Here is a 16,958-nt window from a genome sequence, read left to right as displayed (position 1 = left end):
GCTAAAAATGGAAGTTCCTTTGAGAAACTTTGGTCTGATATGGAAAATATTTTGAAGATATTATTTTGTTACCATTTGTAGAATTGACCAGGTTTATTGGGGTAGCTTTAAATACTGTATATTGGGATTATTTGGGGGGGGGGGGGGGTTCTTCTTCTCAGTTTTGAGTCATTGAATTTTCTTGAATTATTGTTGACTTGTTTGGTCAGTTAAAGTTGTTTTCTTGGTGGTGGTAAAGATTCAAGATTTGGGTATTCCTTCTCTGCTCTTGAACAGTTAAATTCTAATTTTTTATTATTTTCTTCTATATTATTTGAATTCATGGTATATATGTATTGGTTTTATTGGATTCTTCTTTTTGTTGGGATTGTTTGGTTTAGCATAAGGTTGTTCTACTATCAGGTTTTGGTAATTGATTCTGCCACAACACTATTTGAATGACTTATAGACTATAAATTTGGATACGTTATTCTGTTAGATGAATTCTGTGCCTGTCCCCGGTGAAGATTTGTAGTTTTTAGGCATGGAAAATTAATATCTGGGTAGTATAAAGTTTTGAGTGTTTGGATGGCTTTGATTATTTTGACAACAACAACCAAGCTTTTTAGTCCCAATTTTTTTTTTTTGGTCGGCTATGGATCCTTAAAAGTTTATGCAAGGTCAGCCATATGCATTCTTTTCAGTTATTACTTTGATTATTGAATGTTCTAAATTTAAAGGATTTTTGTCAATATTTTATATTGTAAGGTTTATATAAAGTCCTCTGTCTTCTCTTTTTCCTCTCACACTTGGCTCGTTTATGCATATATCTTGCAACTTATTTTTTTTATTTTAATATTTTGTTTATTGGATTTCAGTTTCAAGGTGTTTTTTTTTTTGGTGATAGTTGGTTTAATGGGTGGGAGATTTCATTGGAGTTTCAAAAAGTGGTTGGCAACTTCAGGACTTCTAATGATCCTTTTACTTATAAAAGTTGTTAGAAATAAAATACCTTGTATATTAATTATACTTAATCCTTATTTTCTTTATATCTGTAATGTTTTCTTCTTATTTTTGTGTTTTAGAAGTGTTTGTATGTGAAGATTTGGTTCGTGCACATGGGATTATAATTATTAAATTGAGTTTTGACAAAGTGATTATTGTTGTGATGATTTTAGTGATTTTGGATTATTATATTGCAAGAGTAGCTGGTTTATTTACTTGTTTGTTAATTGATCTTTCCCTTTTGCTTGACTAAATAGGTGATCAATGTTGGACATCATTTAGAAAAAAAAACTACCTGCTGGATATTTCTGTCGTGGATAAGATGTGTAGTATGTGTCATAATTGTGGTGTGGAATTGTCGAAGTTGGAGGAAAAGAAGAGGCAGGAGAATGGGAATTCTTTAAAATTAGACCCTGGAGGCCCCATCTTGTATTGTAAATTTTGTGGGAAAAAGCAGGAGGGAGAGTCGATAAAGCGGGATGGTGCCAGTCCATACACAGCACCAATGATTAGTCCAAGTACTTCAATGTCAAGCAGTGATAGCTTTGCATCTAGCTGCAGTAAATTTCTTTCCTTTTATTGCTTTGATATATTTGGCTAAGCTAGATTAACATCTTCGGCAGTGTTGGTGTAGTCTAATCTAATGCTTTCTCTTATCTTCTGCTGTTACAGGTGAGTTTTCGGTTGTTGTTAACTCCTATGACAGGTATATATCCTCTCTGCTGATTGTAGGTGCTGGTACAGTATTTGTCCTTACTTTTTTGAATGATGTATAATATTTCTAATTCTGATTGCGTTAGGGTTAATCGAGAACAAAGTACAACAGGTGATAGTCAAGAGAATTGTAAAAGGATGGAAAACAACTTAAAGGAAAGCAATAGTGGTGATGATCACATTGTAAGAGATGTGGAAATACAAACAAGTAATGGTCAAGAAGCAAAAGAAGAATTTGCTGGAAATCGTGGCAAATCCTCTAATGATGATCAACTGGATGCTGAAATTTGGGAGCCTCCTGAAGCAGAAGACCCAGAGGATGACATGGAGGGGAGCATGGCTTATAATGATGATGATGATGATGAATGTGGTGATGGCACTGATTGGGGCAAGCCATGTTCTTTGAGTCGCTTTAGAGATGAAGGAAGTGGGAGTTACAAGTTTAAAGTGGAAAAACAAAGAGCAATGGAAGAGGTGACAAATGGAAAGTTCAAGGCCCTTGTATTCCATCTTCTTAAAAGTGTGGGTGTTGCCTCATCTGGGGAACATGGTGAAAGTTGGGTGGATATAGTTACTTCATTATCATGGGAAGCCGCTTCATTTTTGAAGCCTGATGCTATTGATGGTAAACCAATGGATCCAAATGGTTATGTGAAAGTGAAATGTGTTGCAACTGGTTCTCGCAGCCAAAGGTACTAGTAAAGCCCTTGGATATTGAAATTTAATTTTATTATTCATCTGACTTCTAGAAAGCATTTCTTTGGCATTAGAAGTTACATGTCTAGTTAGGGGAACAAATAGTATACTACTGTACTGATGTTATTAAGTGTTAATTACATTAAAGTATATTGGCTGCACATTTCCTAATATTCATGCCCTTCAATTAACCTGATTGTTATTACATATTTTTGGTTCCTTAATTTATATTTCTTCTTCAATTCGTTAGGCTCCTTCTTAATAAGGGAAATGCATATGTTCATGCTTCCAAGTGACACCAAATGGCATTTAAATCATTTGGTACATTTCCACTTGGCATCAGATCACCTCACAAATGTCAGTTAGCAGTTGTGGGCTGATTCTCTTTTTTCCTTAGTTGTATAACATCTTCTCTCCTCTCCATTTCTTCTCCATGGATACTTAATTCTGGGTTTGATGTTGCAGCCAAGTGGTGAAAGGTTTTGTCTTCAAAAAGCGTGCTGCTCACAAGCACATGCCAACTAAGTACAAGAATCCGAGGTTGTTGCTGATCAGGGGTGAGCTTGGTCAGTCTTCTAGGGGTTGTCATCATTTGCTTCAATGGAGCAGCAGGTAACTTGATCAGAATGTCCTTAGTTTTTGCATCTGGAAAATGTAGTACCTTTTCTAATTATTTGCTGGCAAACAGGAAAAGGATTATCTGAAGTTGCTCATTGAGCTGATAGAATTGTGCAAACCAAATGTGATTTTAGTAGAAAAGTGTGTTTCTCGTGATATTCAAGAGTCTATTCGTGCAAAAGGAATGACACTAGTCTATGATATGAAGCTTCATCGCCTAGAGAGAATTGCCCGTTCTACTGGCTCACCAATTCTATCATCGGATACTTTGACTGGTCAAAAGCTAAAACAATGTGAGTCTTTTCATATTGAAAAATTTGTGGAGGAACATGCTGCTTGTGGTGATGGGGAAAAGAGGCCAACTAAAACATTGATGTTCCTTGAAGGCTTTCCTACACGTCTTGGTTGTACGGTCAGTTTTATTACTTGCCATTATAGTTTGTTTAATGCATTGTAGGGTAGGTCTTTGGCTGTAGTCCAATAATTATGGCAACTTGGTGGTGAAAGACATTAGACTCTCACTATTGTATGCATGCATTCACTTGTAGCATTTGTCTGCTTCCTTGGAAATATTGTGATCTCATCTTTTATGCAATAAGTTGGTTTAAAGATTTGTTAATGTTAGCAAGTCAATAATTCTGGGTACATTTCCAGCAATATATCCATCCCTACCCCCTTCACACCAATCCCTTGGGGGGCCTTGACCATTGTGTATAAACAGGATATCATGTATGACATAAATGAGTGTTTTAAAGTGATAGCTAATAGTTCTACACTTGAATGAGGTCTTATGGGCTCAACATTATTGGAAAGTGTTTTTATAAGTAATAAGTTAACTTCTAACATTGTATTATTTTAAGCGATAGTAGAAAAACTTTGAAGTTGACAAATATGCATTATATCCTTATTCACTGATTTAATATAGCCTTCTTGAAATTGGTGCCATAATTCTCAGACAAACACTTGACTTTCTTCATGACATGACATTGCAGATTTTGCTGAAAGGTGCACACAGTGATGAATTGAAGCAGATTAAATGTGTCATGCAGTATGCTGTTGTTGTGGCATATCATTTAATTCTTGAAACGTCTTTCCTTGTTGATCAGAAGGCAATGTTCTCTACAATTCGATTTCCTGACGAAGTGAATGTCTTGCTGACTGATCAACAATCCCCCAAGCTAGGATCTAGTAACTCAAGTGTTCCTAGTATTGAGGTAAGTACTTCCACAAATGAGTCATGTGCGGTTGATATTCCCATATCCAATGGATTCCATGAAGAAAATACCCAAAATTCAAACTTGGAATCTAAAAGCCACTCCGCATTAACTTATGAGCCATACAATCCAGCTATTTTCTCTGGGTTGTCATCTCTCTCAGCTTCTCTAAAGAAAGTTATGGGGGACAGTTTCCCTCATGCTGCCTCTGCTTCGTATCAGTCCCTGTCATCATACTTTGGGTTCAATGGAGGGCAATTCAACGGTCATGTCCATAAACCTATTTCTCTATCAACAACTTCAGAGGGAGTTTGCCATTGTGATATGGAATCTAAAGGCAGTTCTGATGAAGAAAACTCATTTGATGGTGGGCAATTTCAAACTTCTTCAGGATACACTGAAGTCCCCATAGAGATGCAAAAAGATGGTGGTAATAGTGAAGAGCAAATGCAAAGTAGGGAAAACATCAATGCAGTGGTGGATTCTCGAAGTATTTTGGTTTTGATGTCTAGGCGGAATGCTGTAAGAGGGACAATCTGTGAGCAGAGCCACTTTTCTCATATCATGTTCTACAAGAATTTTGATGTTCCTCTTGGAAAGTTCCTGAGGGATAATTTACTTAATCAGGTTTCTCTCAACTCCACTTATGAAGAGTCTAAGACATTTTTTCCAGTAATGAATTGTCACTTTGTATATATATGCTTCTAAATGAGTTAGGCTCTTTATTGGGTTTGACTGTTCATTTTTATAATTGGAAGAGAATGATTCTTTACTATGTCAGGTTCCGAAAGTCACTTTTGTGATTTCTTCAAACGTACGGTTATTGCTTTTAAAGAGCTGACTCACTGTCTTTAGGAGGGGCCTTGTATACTTCCTATGTACTGCCCTACTAGGGCCTTATGCTTTTCTTTCTCCTTTTCTCTTTGAAAAACAAAATCTTACCTATCAATGACAAGAAAAAGGGTTAATGATTTTCAGTGCTCTGACTTAAGTTACCTTCAGTTCCATGATTTGGTGGGTTAGGATTAGCATCAAAATTTTTTTATTTTTTATTTTTTATTTTATTTTTATTTTTATTTTCAAATATAGCTTGCACTAAATGAAGATGGCACACTGACAGAAACTGTTGCATATGCAGAAAAGCCAGTGCACCACATGCGGTGAATTACCAGAAGCTCATTTTTACTATTATGCACATCGTAACAAGCAGCTTACTATACAAGTTAAACGACTCCCTGAGGGAAAGCATTTGCCTGGGGATGCGGAAGGTAAGCTTTGGATGTGGAGTCGTGCTAGATGTAAACCTGGGAATGGAATCTCAAAATCTACAAAAAGAGTGTTGATGTCCACTGCTGCCTGTAGTCTGTCATTTGGAAAGTTCTTGGAGCTTAGTTTGTCTCACCCCTCTTCATCTAGCAGATTATCCAGCTATTGCCATCCTCTTGAAAGGGACTTCCTCCATTTCTTTGGGTATGGAATGGTTATCAGCTGGGGGGGGGGGGGGTATTCCTTTAATTCATACAATTAAGAAATGTCACTTGTCACCTACAAACCTGTTGGTTCCTAGGTGTCTTTTTTTATTATTTATGTTTTATATATCAATTAGCTATAAAAACTTCTAGAATTTCATGATACAACAATAGAAAAAATAATGTCATAGTGATGCAATAATATCACAATTTAACCTCCAAATTTTAATTAAATTAAAAGGAGCCAAAAATAGATCCTTACCAGGTATACGTATCATACAGAAAACCAAAAATATAAATTGGCACATAATATGAAAAAATACGTCTAAATAAATTACAATGCTACATAAGTAAAACTGTATACATAAAATCTAAATAAAATATTTAAGATGAACGTAATATTTTGAAAATTAACATACCTCTTAGAAAGAAAAACAAAGATATTGTTAGAAAATTATAGAAGTTTGATTTTTAAGTCCAAAGGAAATGGAGATTTATATTGGACAAATGTAGTGACAAATAGTATTTGCCTAATTCATCAAATTCGACTCTTACAATTCTGCATTGAAGTTAGTCTTATGTAGAAAATTGAAAAGTTTTTTTGATTCCTACATTTCCCATGACTTTTTAGATTCATTCGTATTAATTCAAAGCATGTAAAGTTATTAATATATACAAATTTTTTGAATTTTATTCTTACATTTCCCATGACTTTTTAAATCTATTCGTATCAATTCAAAGCATGTAAAGTTATAAATGTATACAAATTTTTAAAATTTTATTAATACATTGAAATAAATGCATTTTCCATTTATTAATAGTTTGACATAAATGCTAAATTTAGATAAGGTGGAAGCCTAAATTAGAAGGATGTCATACAATGTACCACTTGGCAAAAACTCATACTTTCCCACATGAGATGTCTACTTTTATATGTATATTGAATTTAATTGATGTGGAGACAAGTAATATTTTCCCAATTCATTGAATTCGACTCTTGTAATTCTGCATTAAAGTTAGTCTTATGCTGAAAATTGAAAAGTTTTTTTGATTCCTACCTTATTTATGACTTTTTAGATCTATCCGTATCAATTCAAAGCATGTAAAGTTATAAATGTATAAAAATTCTTTAAATTTTATTCCTACATTTCTCATGAATTTTTAAATCCATTCATATCAATTCAAAGGATGTAAAGTTATAAATAAGAGACTTTTGTTATCAAGAAGCATGAGAGACTTTTGTTCTCTCTCACAATTTGAAATGGCAAAGCATAACTATTTCTTGCACCAAAAGCAAATGCCAAAAACTCATTGATGGGGAAGGAAACCTTTCTAGAGAAACCACAATAAGAAAAGACAAAAGGAAGCTTGGGAAACAGAATAGCTTGTCCCCCTAATTTGAACAAAGAATCCCACTCTTCCATCCTCAGATGCTACTATAAACTCTCACTTGGAGTCATGACTGCATATCCTTCCTCAAAGATGGATAGCTCAATCAGCCAAGACTTGATTGAAAGCCATGAAGGTGATGATGATTATTACTACCTTAAAGATGATGGCAATGATGAATCCTATTACATATATGTTATCAATGCAGTCCTAAGTGGTACTGCACGTCTAAATGTTCTATTACCCACAGCCACCATCCTTGCCTTCACCATTCTGGCTCCTCTATTGACCAATGATGGAAATTGCACCACCTTCAACCGCTGGCTAATGGGTTTCTTCTTAGCCATTTCAGCAGCCTCTTGCATCTTCTTTGCATTCACAGACAGCTTTCGGACTTCCACCGGTAGGTTATATTATGGAGTGGCAACATTTAGAGGGATATGGACTTTCAATGGAGGCCAGAAGAAACCACTTATACCGTCCGATTATAGGCTGAGATGGACTGATCTCTTCCATGCTTCACTTTCGTTGATCGCTTTTCTTACTTTTGCAGCATTGCACATTGATGTGGTACAGTGTTATTATCATGAACTGCCTAGGAGGGTGACCAACACTGTACCTCTTGTGGTTGGTTTTGTGGTGAGTTTCTTGTTTGTGGTTTTCCCTTCCAAGAGAAGGGGTATTGGGTATCCTTTTTTGCTGCAGAAGGACACTTCGTACTCAAGACGTTGAGAGAATTTTTCTTTTTTCCTGCAGAATCCCAGAAAAGCTGTAGCAATTTTCTTGTAGAAAACAAGACTTGTATAGCATTGTACCAATTCTTATATGATAAGAAACGGTGAAGTAATTTCTTTAAGAGCTGTAATTCCAACAATTCTCACTCTTAACGGCAGGATAAGTGTTATGTTAGAAGTGAAATTTTTAAGTCAAACTTCAACATGTTAGAAAAACTTCTAGAAAAAGGTAGATCCGGGGAGGTTTAAAAGACTGAAAATTCCAAGCATATTAATTTCTATTCATTCCTAATAAGATATCACCTGATAATGAAAGATAGAAACTCTATTAAGAAAGAAGACTGCTATCTAGTTCTTTAGCATTAAACAAATTTCTTTAGGTGCTATGATTTTATAATATTTAACGAATACAAAACATGTAAGAAGAAAAGGTAGGGGCATTCAAGAATATGACTCACATGACTGGTGGATCATAATCTTATCAGGACAATAGCTAAATAGAATACAAGAGAATGAACAGAGAAATTAAACTTTGATTTTAGGTACAATGACAGCGGAGTGGAATTGATACACCAGGTGGTTTTCTTTTCTCTCGGACTATGGCTTCCTTAATCATAGGCAATTTCTGATGAACCTTTTTCCATAAGTGATTCACAGCACCATCAGGATTAATTGGCCCAATACCTCCCGGATGCCCGTTGTCATATTCAAAAATAGGCTGAACATGAGCCATATTTTGTCGAAATTTATTCTTCTGCTCCTCAGAAAAGCTTTTGAGATAACCCGCTAGCCAATTTGGCCTTAAAGCATCATTAACTGCCACAAAAACTGAGAACTCTGAATAATCTACCATACCTTCAAATGGGAGCTCAATGTTATCACTGACAATAACAGGTATACAGAGACTTTGAATGGCATCAAAAAGTCGGCATGAAGTGGGAGTGTCCCCAGCTGGGTGCAAGCAGAACTCTGATGTTCTCATCCCTCTAATTGACTGCTCCATCCCAGTAGCATTAGGGAAGCCTTCTTCCATAATAACACCTGGTTCATTAACCAACAGGTCCCACAATTTCTCTCGAACTATGCCTCCCTGTTAATGGAAAAAGATAATAATCAATGTTGCATGCATGGCAGGATATTCAGGAATATTCATAATCCAAAAAGGCAGCTGAAACGGGGAAACTCTTTTGTATTACTGTTGTAGGGTGTCAATCATTGTTTATCACACAGTAAAAAATGATAAAGAAAACATGAAATTTATTATGTATACTTTAATTCAATTATGAAGCAGGATAAATAACCTTGAAAAGTTTTCAATATAGACATCATCTCATCTATTTCACACAAGCATAAAACCTATTTCTAAAAATTGCCAAGATTGTCAATTGTTTATCAAAAGAGACACAAAAAAATACATATCAGGAAACTAAAATGCCCTTACACCATAAAAAGTGTTGATGTATCACATAATAATCAAGAATACAAGATGCCAAAACCACCTATTCTGAGGTGTCCCAAGTGAAATAGAAACCTTCTACTAAAAAGAGCTAAGACATTTGCATGACAAACCAGGCAAGGCCATAAGGTGTTGTTATCGCGAGAGAGAGAGAGAGAGAGAGAGAGAGGGGGGGGGGGGAGTTTAGTCAGTAGAGAAAGAGTGACTGGAAATAAATATACATGTAATGAAGAGTATTAAGGCAATAAGGCAGGAGGAATTTATCTTCAAGTGATATTTCCTCCTATTGAGTCCAAGGTGTCAACATAAGATGCTGTTTTTGAGGCCAAGTTCAACTAAATTGATGAAGTTGAACATCACAGAACAAAGGAAAGCAGGAAACATAGCATATCAAACTGCAATAGAGATTTAGATATATGTTACTGACCCGGTGCCTATGTTTAGCCCCTTTGAAATAAAGAAGCGTTTGGCGTCTTTGGTCTTTTGATAATTGCAATCTAGGTAGTAGATGGGTGTATGGAACAATAACATCTTTGAGCAGTGAAACTTGGGTGTGTTGAATCATATCTGGTGTGCTACTATTGGATGATTTTGAGTCAAGCCGGAACCATCCGCCAAAATCTACCACAAGGAGAATAGCTGGGGCTATCTCAGCTCTAACATGCCACATTGCAACTGGGTCTGCCAAAGAATGCTTCAAGTTTTAACATAACCTGACAATCCAAAGACTAAACTATAAGCTGCTAAAACATGCAACAAATCTTTTGTTTATTTTCTTTCTTCACACTGTCAAGCAGTGTGATAAATCAGGCAAAAAATGACTGTTTTCATCTGAATTTAGTTTTCACATTAATGATGAATTGATGATAACTGAAGTTTGAGTTTTCACAGTAGTCTTGAAAGATTTTGTTACAATCTACACCGACATCCACCAGATGATACAGTCTAGCAAAACTTGAACTTTGAACAGATTCAAGGAAATTAATTGTACCAAGTTGAATAAACATCCTATAGAAACTGGAAATATAAATTGGTTTGTCTCAAATAGCTTCAAGTTTCCCAAAATTCAGATGGATAAAGGCAACCATTCCAAAATTTTAACTAAAACACAAAAGCAAACTTGAATTTCAGAGTTAAATGGTTTCTCCTACATTAAGGTATCTTCAACAATTTCAATTTATTTATTTGGTTTTCCCACATACTCAAGGCATAGAACTTAGTCCAAACCCTACGGAAACTGTCTAAATTAGGTTTTCTAGGAGTTCATCAAGGGAAGTTAATGAAGATAAGATACATAACAAGGAGGTTAAAAGGTTCAAAAGGTGAGGAATTTTCCTCAAAGATGCACAGTTCTTTTATGACTTTTAACACCTGATCGTTTTTTATTAAGAAAAAAGAGAAATATTGACCAAGCATGTATACCAGAAACTGGAACGCACATATTTAAGGCTCCTCATCCTCTAAACAGCTACAAGTCAACCATTGGACAAGGATCATTGCCACAAATAGGACAGGGGCCGAATCAAATTACACATATAATGAAGCAAATGAAGATTATTAACTTTCGTTGTGTGTATTGCACCAGATGAGACTCCAATTTCTCAGAATGCCCAACCTCAGCATCAAGTTGAGAGGATCCATTCAATAGAAAGGATCTATAGGACCAAGTACTAGCTAGAAAATTCAAATCCAAAAAAACCCAACAGATTAAAACCAAAATTTGTGGGGAATCTGGGGATGGTTTCAACAGAAAGAACAGAAGCCACAAAACAATACAATGATATGGAAAATATCCTAGCCCCTACTAAATTACTACATTTGCAAAGTCAAAAAACCTCTAAAAGGTTTTGGAAGAAACAGGCACTCCTAGTCCCGGATCATTATAATTTTAGCCCAAAATGATCCAGGACCACAATAAAGGAGTGACTAAGAACCAATGAGATTCTTTATAAATTTATGATATCAAAACAGCCCCAATTATCCACCCATGTTATCATTCACTGAAATGTCATTTTTCCTCCTAATGAACAGAGGGATTCAAGTCGGTCTCTAAGAAATATCCAAGTTATGATTTGTAGAAAAGATAATCTCAACTCATTATCATTGAACCTGGGCTATTAGGGTAATTTTGATAATCTAAACATTATTCTAACATCCCATGTCCAAGGTGGCACCCTTCTCATCCTGGAAGACACAATCAACAATCCCATGCTAGATATTGTTCAATGCTACACTTTGTGCCATGTGTTTGAAATTAACTAGGGAACTATATGTAACTGTACCTAATTTTTGCCCTTCCTAAAAATATAGGAGTACCTCAGTAAAAATATTTACTCTCCACAGCATTTTAGTTGGGGATTCAAATGGTTTTTAATCAATTACATGTAATGAAAAATAGAGAGGAGAGAGAGGGCTAATTACTTCTTGCAAATATTAAGATTGAGTAATTAACTGGGATCAGAATCAAAGCAAAACGATTCATATTTAGAGTTTTCCTTAAATGGATCATAAAGGAAACAGCAACTTTCCTACCTCAGATTCAAACACAATCATTGAATGTAAATGGTGTCCTATTGTTATCCTCAACCAATTTCTCAGAAACCCAACAAAGATTAAGCATTAATAATAATGAACCCAAAAACACAAAAATGGAAAATGGATCATCAAATTAATAGTACCAGTGAGAATATACAACCCAAAAACAAAAAAAAAAATCCAAATATACAAATGGGATCAGAGTCAAATAAAGAACAATTCAAACTTAGAGTATTCCTTAAATGGATCATTAAGAAAACAGAAACTATCCCTCCTCAGATTCAAACACAATCTTTGAATGTAATGGTGTCCTATAGTTATCCTCAATCATTTTCTCAGTAACCCAACCAAGATTAAAACATGTTCGTACAAAATTAATAATAAAAACATACCAAGCATTAATAGTAATGAATAGAAAAAAGAAAAAAAAGAAAAAAAAAACCCAAAAACACGAAAAATGGAAAATGGATCAAGAACAACTCAAAACACTAACATTACCAGTGAGAACAAAGACATGGTCTCGGCCACCGGAACGGTTCCAAGCTTGAGTTTTGGTAACGAAATCGAGAACCTCTCTCTGCCTCTCATAGTCCTTGTTCTCATCAACCTTTTTCCTAAAGACTCCCTTGTTTGTTCCAAGCTGTAACTCAGCGCTTAAAGTGGCAAAAAAGGGGACAAAAACGACATCAGCTTGGTTAAGATCGAAAACCCGTTTGGCAAACGAGTTGGTTCGTAGGTTGTCGGGGGTCATGAGGTCAGCCATGATCCAATACTCAGCGCTGTACTGTTTGATGAGTGGGTTTTCAGGGTAAGGAGGGAATTTGAGGTTTTTGGGGATGTGGGTTTTGTGGTGGGGATTGTTTGGGAGACGAGAGTCGAAGGTGGAGGAGGAATAGTAGGTGTCTAATAGGCCATAGTTGAGGGATCTGGGGAGGTCGGAAATGTAGACTTTGAGGTGGTGAAGGGGGCTTTGGGTTTGGGTATGGGTTTGGGTTTGGGGGTTGGAGAAGAGGAAGAAGAGGGTGACGGAGAGAGTGCAGATGAGGGTGAGAGACAGGAAGAGAGTTGGGATTGAGCATAGAGACGGGACGGTTGTGGAGGTGTTCTTCAGAGCCATGTTGTTGTTGTTAAGAGCGTCAGGTGAGGATATATATGGTTTTAACTAGGAAGTGGTATGAGTATGATATAAATACAAATATATATATATATATATATGATTAAAATACTAAAACTTTATTCATGAAGTTAAAGGTTAAGAAACATCATGGATAAGAGTAAAAAATAAGAAAACTCTTCGATCCAAGTAGAAAAATCAACCACGCCTAAATTATATTTAGTTAACAAATGAGCAAGCCTATTGCTTTATCATCAAACATGAGAGAAACCAATATTTCGAAATTCATGACATTCTGTTAAAGATCCATAAATCAAAGAAGCAATAGAAGATGGAGCATGTGACACTTCCTTTAAAGCTTGGACTATTACGGCAGAATCCCCTTCCAATATAAATTCTCTAATGCCCACTTTCTACGCAAAAAAGATGCCAGCTTCAAATGCCTAAGCTTCAACTTCAATAGCACCCAAAGGAGCATGGATCTTCTTACTTAAACCAACAATGAAATTCCTCTCATGGTCCCTGACTACCACACAAATACCAGCCGTTTTTTGAGATGAGAAGACTGCACCATCAACATTAATCTTATAAAGAGGGTATTTAGGTGGAGACCACTTTGCTTCCAAGTAGTGAGATGCTTACTGTGCAGAAATTTTTGGTAAAAAATAGGACACATTCTAGTACTCATCCAAATAATTTTTGCACCAACTAAGTAAACTCATACCAGCCTTTCTATGTTTTTCATGACGCACTTCATTCCTATTTGTCCATAATGCCCAAACAATTGTCACTGCTAGCCCTGAATCCTTCATTCCCCATTGAGCGTCCATTAGAATGTGCCATAAAAATTCAAAAAAACTTCTAAAGTGAGCCGTTGATAGCAGAGGGAAGAGGGAAGAAAAACTCCAAGTTTCCTTAGCTTTAGTACACTCCCAAAAGAGATGAAACAAAGATTCTAAAGCTCCCCCACAGTCTTCACATGTACTGTCACCCAAAACATTCCTACATACCAGATTTGATTTTGTTAGCAAAATATCACGGGCTGCTCTCCATGCAAAGTGTCTAATCTTGTGTAGAATTTGGAGTGACCATAATCTTTTCCAAAATTGACGCAAGTTGCTCCCATTTGAACAAGAACCCATCTCCCTGTTAGCCTCTAACTCCACTGCCACCTTGTAAGCACTCCTAACTGAGAAAAAACCATTTGAATTTTCTGCCCAGATCTGCTTGTCCTCAAGTAATCTAATACTTAAAGGAATTGCAGCAATTTCCTCAGTCTCAAAAGGAAGAAAAGCTTGATTCAATAGTTCCAAATCCTAGCATTTCTTCTCATCATTAATAAACTCACAGACCTTATAGTCCAGTGGAAACAGACCCCTAGGAGAGATAATTTTATGTGAATATGAATTAGGAATCCAATTATCTTGCCAAACCCAGATTTTCCTACCGTTTCTCACACGCCATCAAAGCCCTTTCTTTGCAATCCCTTGAGTAGTCATAATACTTCTCCACACATACGATGGTTTCTTTCCCAAAGAAGCATGCACAAAGTCACAATTGGGAAATACTTAGCCTTAAAGACTTGATAAATAAGGAAATTATGTCTAGTTTGGAGTCTCCACCCCTGCTCAGCTAAAAGTGCCAGGTTTAAAGGTTTCAATTGTTTAAATCCCATCCCTCCGCATGCTTTTGGTACACACATTTTATCCCAACTCAACCAAGCCCTCTTTTTTTTTCATCCTATTTTTGTTCCCACCAAAAATTCTTTATCATACTAGTCAATTTATCACATAAGGAATCAGGAAGTCTAAAACAGCTCATGGAGTATGGTATGATATTGATAATAATGAATATAGGTTAACATACTTTTTTTTTTTTTTTGGGCTAAGACAAAAGTTCTAATTTAAACTAAAAGGAAGCCAAATCCATCTTCCATTCTCCCAAACCCGAAATTGTAAGGTTTTACTGACCTGTTATGATCCAAGGGATTGGGTTGGGTGTTTTTCTCGAACCCGAATCACTCAGATCGGGAACTGGTAATACTTGAAACCAACCCCTTGAATAAACATTCCCGAGAAAAATCCCACTACCGTTAAATTCCTTTATCACATAGTGTCCAACTAAAGCCATTGATTTCGTCTCTATGGGTTGCTTCTTCATGTTAGGTCTAATCACTAGAGGCTCCATTTTACAAATCTAGAATTCATGAATTTGATCTGACACTAAAATTTAGGGCCTATTTGTTACTTTGTTTAAATAAAAGTTTTTAGTGTTTAAACAACATTACACGTATTTTCACATACTTTTTCACCAACACATATTTTCAAAAAATACAAACAACGTTACTATTGAATCCAATCACAAGTAATAAGCCAATAACTAACTCGACCCAAACTTGGTAAACACCAAAAACACTCACATCCTATCATGCATCATTGCTCAATTTTACATATTGCCACAATATCAACATGTATATCATATTTTGTTTTATTCACTCTTGCTGCTACTCTCTATCTGTTATCATTGTGTTGCTGTCGTTAGTGTTGGTGTTGGTGGGGTGGGTCATCATCATTGTCTATTCTTGCACTCTCCCTCCTCCCTTCTCTTCCTCATTTTTTTAGGCCCCCACCTCTTAGATTTGGGTTGTTGTGGTTGTCGCAATGGTCATTGTGGTTAGGGTAGGTTGTCAATGCTTGTGTTGCTGGGTTTGGTTTTGGATTTTGATGGCAATGATTTTGGTGGTTACTGTAGCTAGGGCGGATCATTGGTTTTGGTGTAGGTTCTTGCTGGCTTGGAGGATCAAGTTTTGGGTTTTGGTAGTTGTGGTGGGTTTGGTTGGCTATAAGTTGGTGAGGTTTTGCCGTTTTGGGTTCAATTACTATTGTTAGTGTGGATAGAAAATAGATTATTTTAATAGGATTAATGGTAAAATAAATAATGAGATGTAGGATGTATTGTTAAAGTGGTTATAAAAAATAGTTAAAAGTAACTTTTAGTGATGAAAAGTGTGTTGGGGATGTTTTGCGACAAATGCCGAGATTGTAGAAATGAGCCCAAAACTCCCCTTGGGTTCACTAAATTCGTCTATTATTTGGAGAGCCAAGCCCAAAATTCGCAATGTGAGGTACACAAAGGCTAATGGTGCTTTATGGAAAGAGAAACCAACACAAAAATGAAAACACAAGAAAGTGTAGAAACTACATATTCATAAGTTAGAAATTTCAGCTCGCGGTCACCGAGAGGAAGAAATTGGGGGAGTTCCTGAGCAAGAGAGGGAGAGTTCTCTTGTATCAGTATTTTCACCTCCAGGCCTTCAAATCGTCCATACATTGGGTAGCTGACTGGGCTTTTGTGTCAAAGTTTTGAGTTTTTTTGTTGGGAAAATGTTGTTGTTCTCTTGTGGGTTGGTGATGCATATTTATATCAAGTTTTAGGGGATGCTTGTGCCCAGTTTTTTAGTTGGGAGGAAGGCCTTGGACCTTTAAGATGCTATTTTTATGACTTGATGTATTGTGTTTTATGCTTAGAGAAAGGTTTGGTTGCTTTTTGCATGATTTTGGAAACAAAGTTTTTCCTCTTCATAGCTACTGTCTCTGGTCTTTGTAGGCATTGGAAAACTACATTTGGGTGGTTGAGTGGGCTAGGTTATTTAGCCTTTTTCTTAGAGTCAACTGTGCCTTGGTGTGGAAAATGGAGTTGGGGTGAAAATTAGGGGCACAGTCACCCAAAGCATGGAGCCAAATATGGGGTGGAAATTTCTAACACTAGACCTCCTTCATGGGCCCTAAATACCCCTAACATCCCTAGCTCACATCGTGGCACATAGGTTGGGCCTATGTAAAGAGTCTAATGGAAACTAACCCACCTACCAAACCATTCCTCCTTAATTCCCCAACCGTTTGCATGGGCTTGGGCCATACAACAAAGCAAAATACACTAATAAGAAACATTAGTCGGATCTGCTAAGCAATTGAGCTTAGCCGTTCTATTGAATCATAAAAATTGTCGCGAAAATGACCATTAACATTAGCCCCC

The 16,958-nt window shown here is 36.3% G+C and overlaps 3 protein-coding genes across 4 annotated transcripts; 2 read left to right on the top strand and 1 right to left on the bottom strand.

The window, feature by feature from the left end:
- Positions 1-637: 637 nt before the first annotated feature.
- LOC136066860 (putative 1-phosphatidylinositol-3-phosphate 5-kinase FAB1D) lies at positions 638-5,754 on the top strand. Its single transcript, XM_065771826.1, is given in 9 exon segments — positions 638-659; positions 1,242-1,544; positions 1,657-1,690; positions 1,785-2,390; positions 2,860-2,972; positions 2,975-3,006; positions 3,083-3,424; positions 4,005-4,853; positions 5,365-5,754. Coding segments are annotated over 9 exon segments (2,676 nt in total). The 5' UTR covers positions 638-652.
- Positions 5,755-7,153: 1,399 nt separating this feature from the next.
- LOC112002580 (protein DMP2) lies at positions 7,154-7,816 on the top strand. The gene has a single exon (XM_024034734.1). It carries the CDS (start codon positions 7,154-7,156, stop codon positions 7,814-7,816), a length of 663 nt encoding a protein of 220 aa, XP_023890502.1.
- A 330-nt stretch (positions 7,817-8,146) lies between these two features.
- LOC112002591 (probable arabinosyltransferase ARAD2) lies at positions 8,147-12,994 on the bottom strand. 2 transcript variants are annotated; one of them, XM_024034746.2, is made up of 3 exons: positions 12,308-12,992; positions 9,702-9,955; positions 8,147-8,908 (listed from the first exon to the last, which is right to left on the bottom strand). In XM_024034746.2, exons 1-3 carry the CDS (start codon positions 12,924-12,926, stop codon positions 8,357-8,359), a joined length of 1,425 nt encoding a protein of 474 aa, XP_023890514.1. In that variant the 5' UTR covers positions 12,927-12,992; the 3' UTR covers positions 8,147-8,356. The 2 variants fall into 2 exon arrangements, with proteins under 2 accessions (XP_023890514.1, XP_065627871.1); XM_065771799.1 differs by lacking the exon at positions 9,702-9,955 and having other exon boundaries at positions 12,303-12,994.
- Between the last annotated feature and the right edge of the window lie 3,964 nt (positions 12,995-16,958).

Source organism: Quercus suber, unplaced genomic scaffold (genome assembly GCF_002906115.3).
Source record: "Quercus suber isolate HL8 unplaced genomic scaffold, Cork oak 2.0 scaffold_49, whole genome shotgun sequence".
Classification (NCBI taxonomy): domain Eukaryota; kingdom Viridiplantae; phylum Streptophyta; class Magnoliopsida; order Fagales; family Fagaceae; genus Quercus; species Quercus suber.
Note: the sequence above shows the minus strand (reverse complement) of the source record. Positions and strands in the feature narration are given on the sequence as shown.

Coding starts and splice junctions, on each gene's coding strand:
- LOC112002580 (XM_024034734.1), top strand. CDS start 7,154: ATGACTGCATATCCTTCCTCAAAGATGGATAGCTCAATCAGCCAAGAC.
- LOC112002591 (XM_024034746.2), bottom strand. CDS start 12,926: ATGGCTCTGAAGAACACCTCCACAACCGTCCCGTCTCTATGCTCAATC. Junction 9,956..12,307: donor CCATGTCTTTGTTCTCACTG/GTAATGTTAGTG, acceptor ATTCTTTGGCAG/ACCCAGTTGCAATGTGGCAT. Junction 8,909..9,701: donor GGGCTAAACATAGGCACCGG/GTCAGTAACATA, acceptor TTCCATTAACAG/GGAGGCATAGTTCGAGAGAA.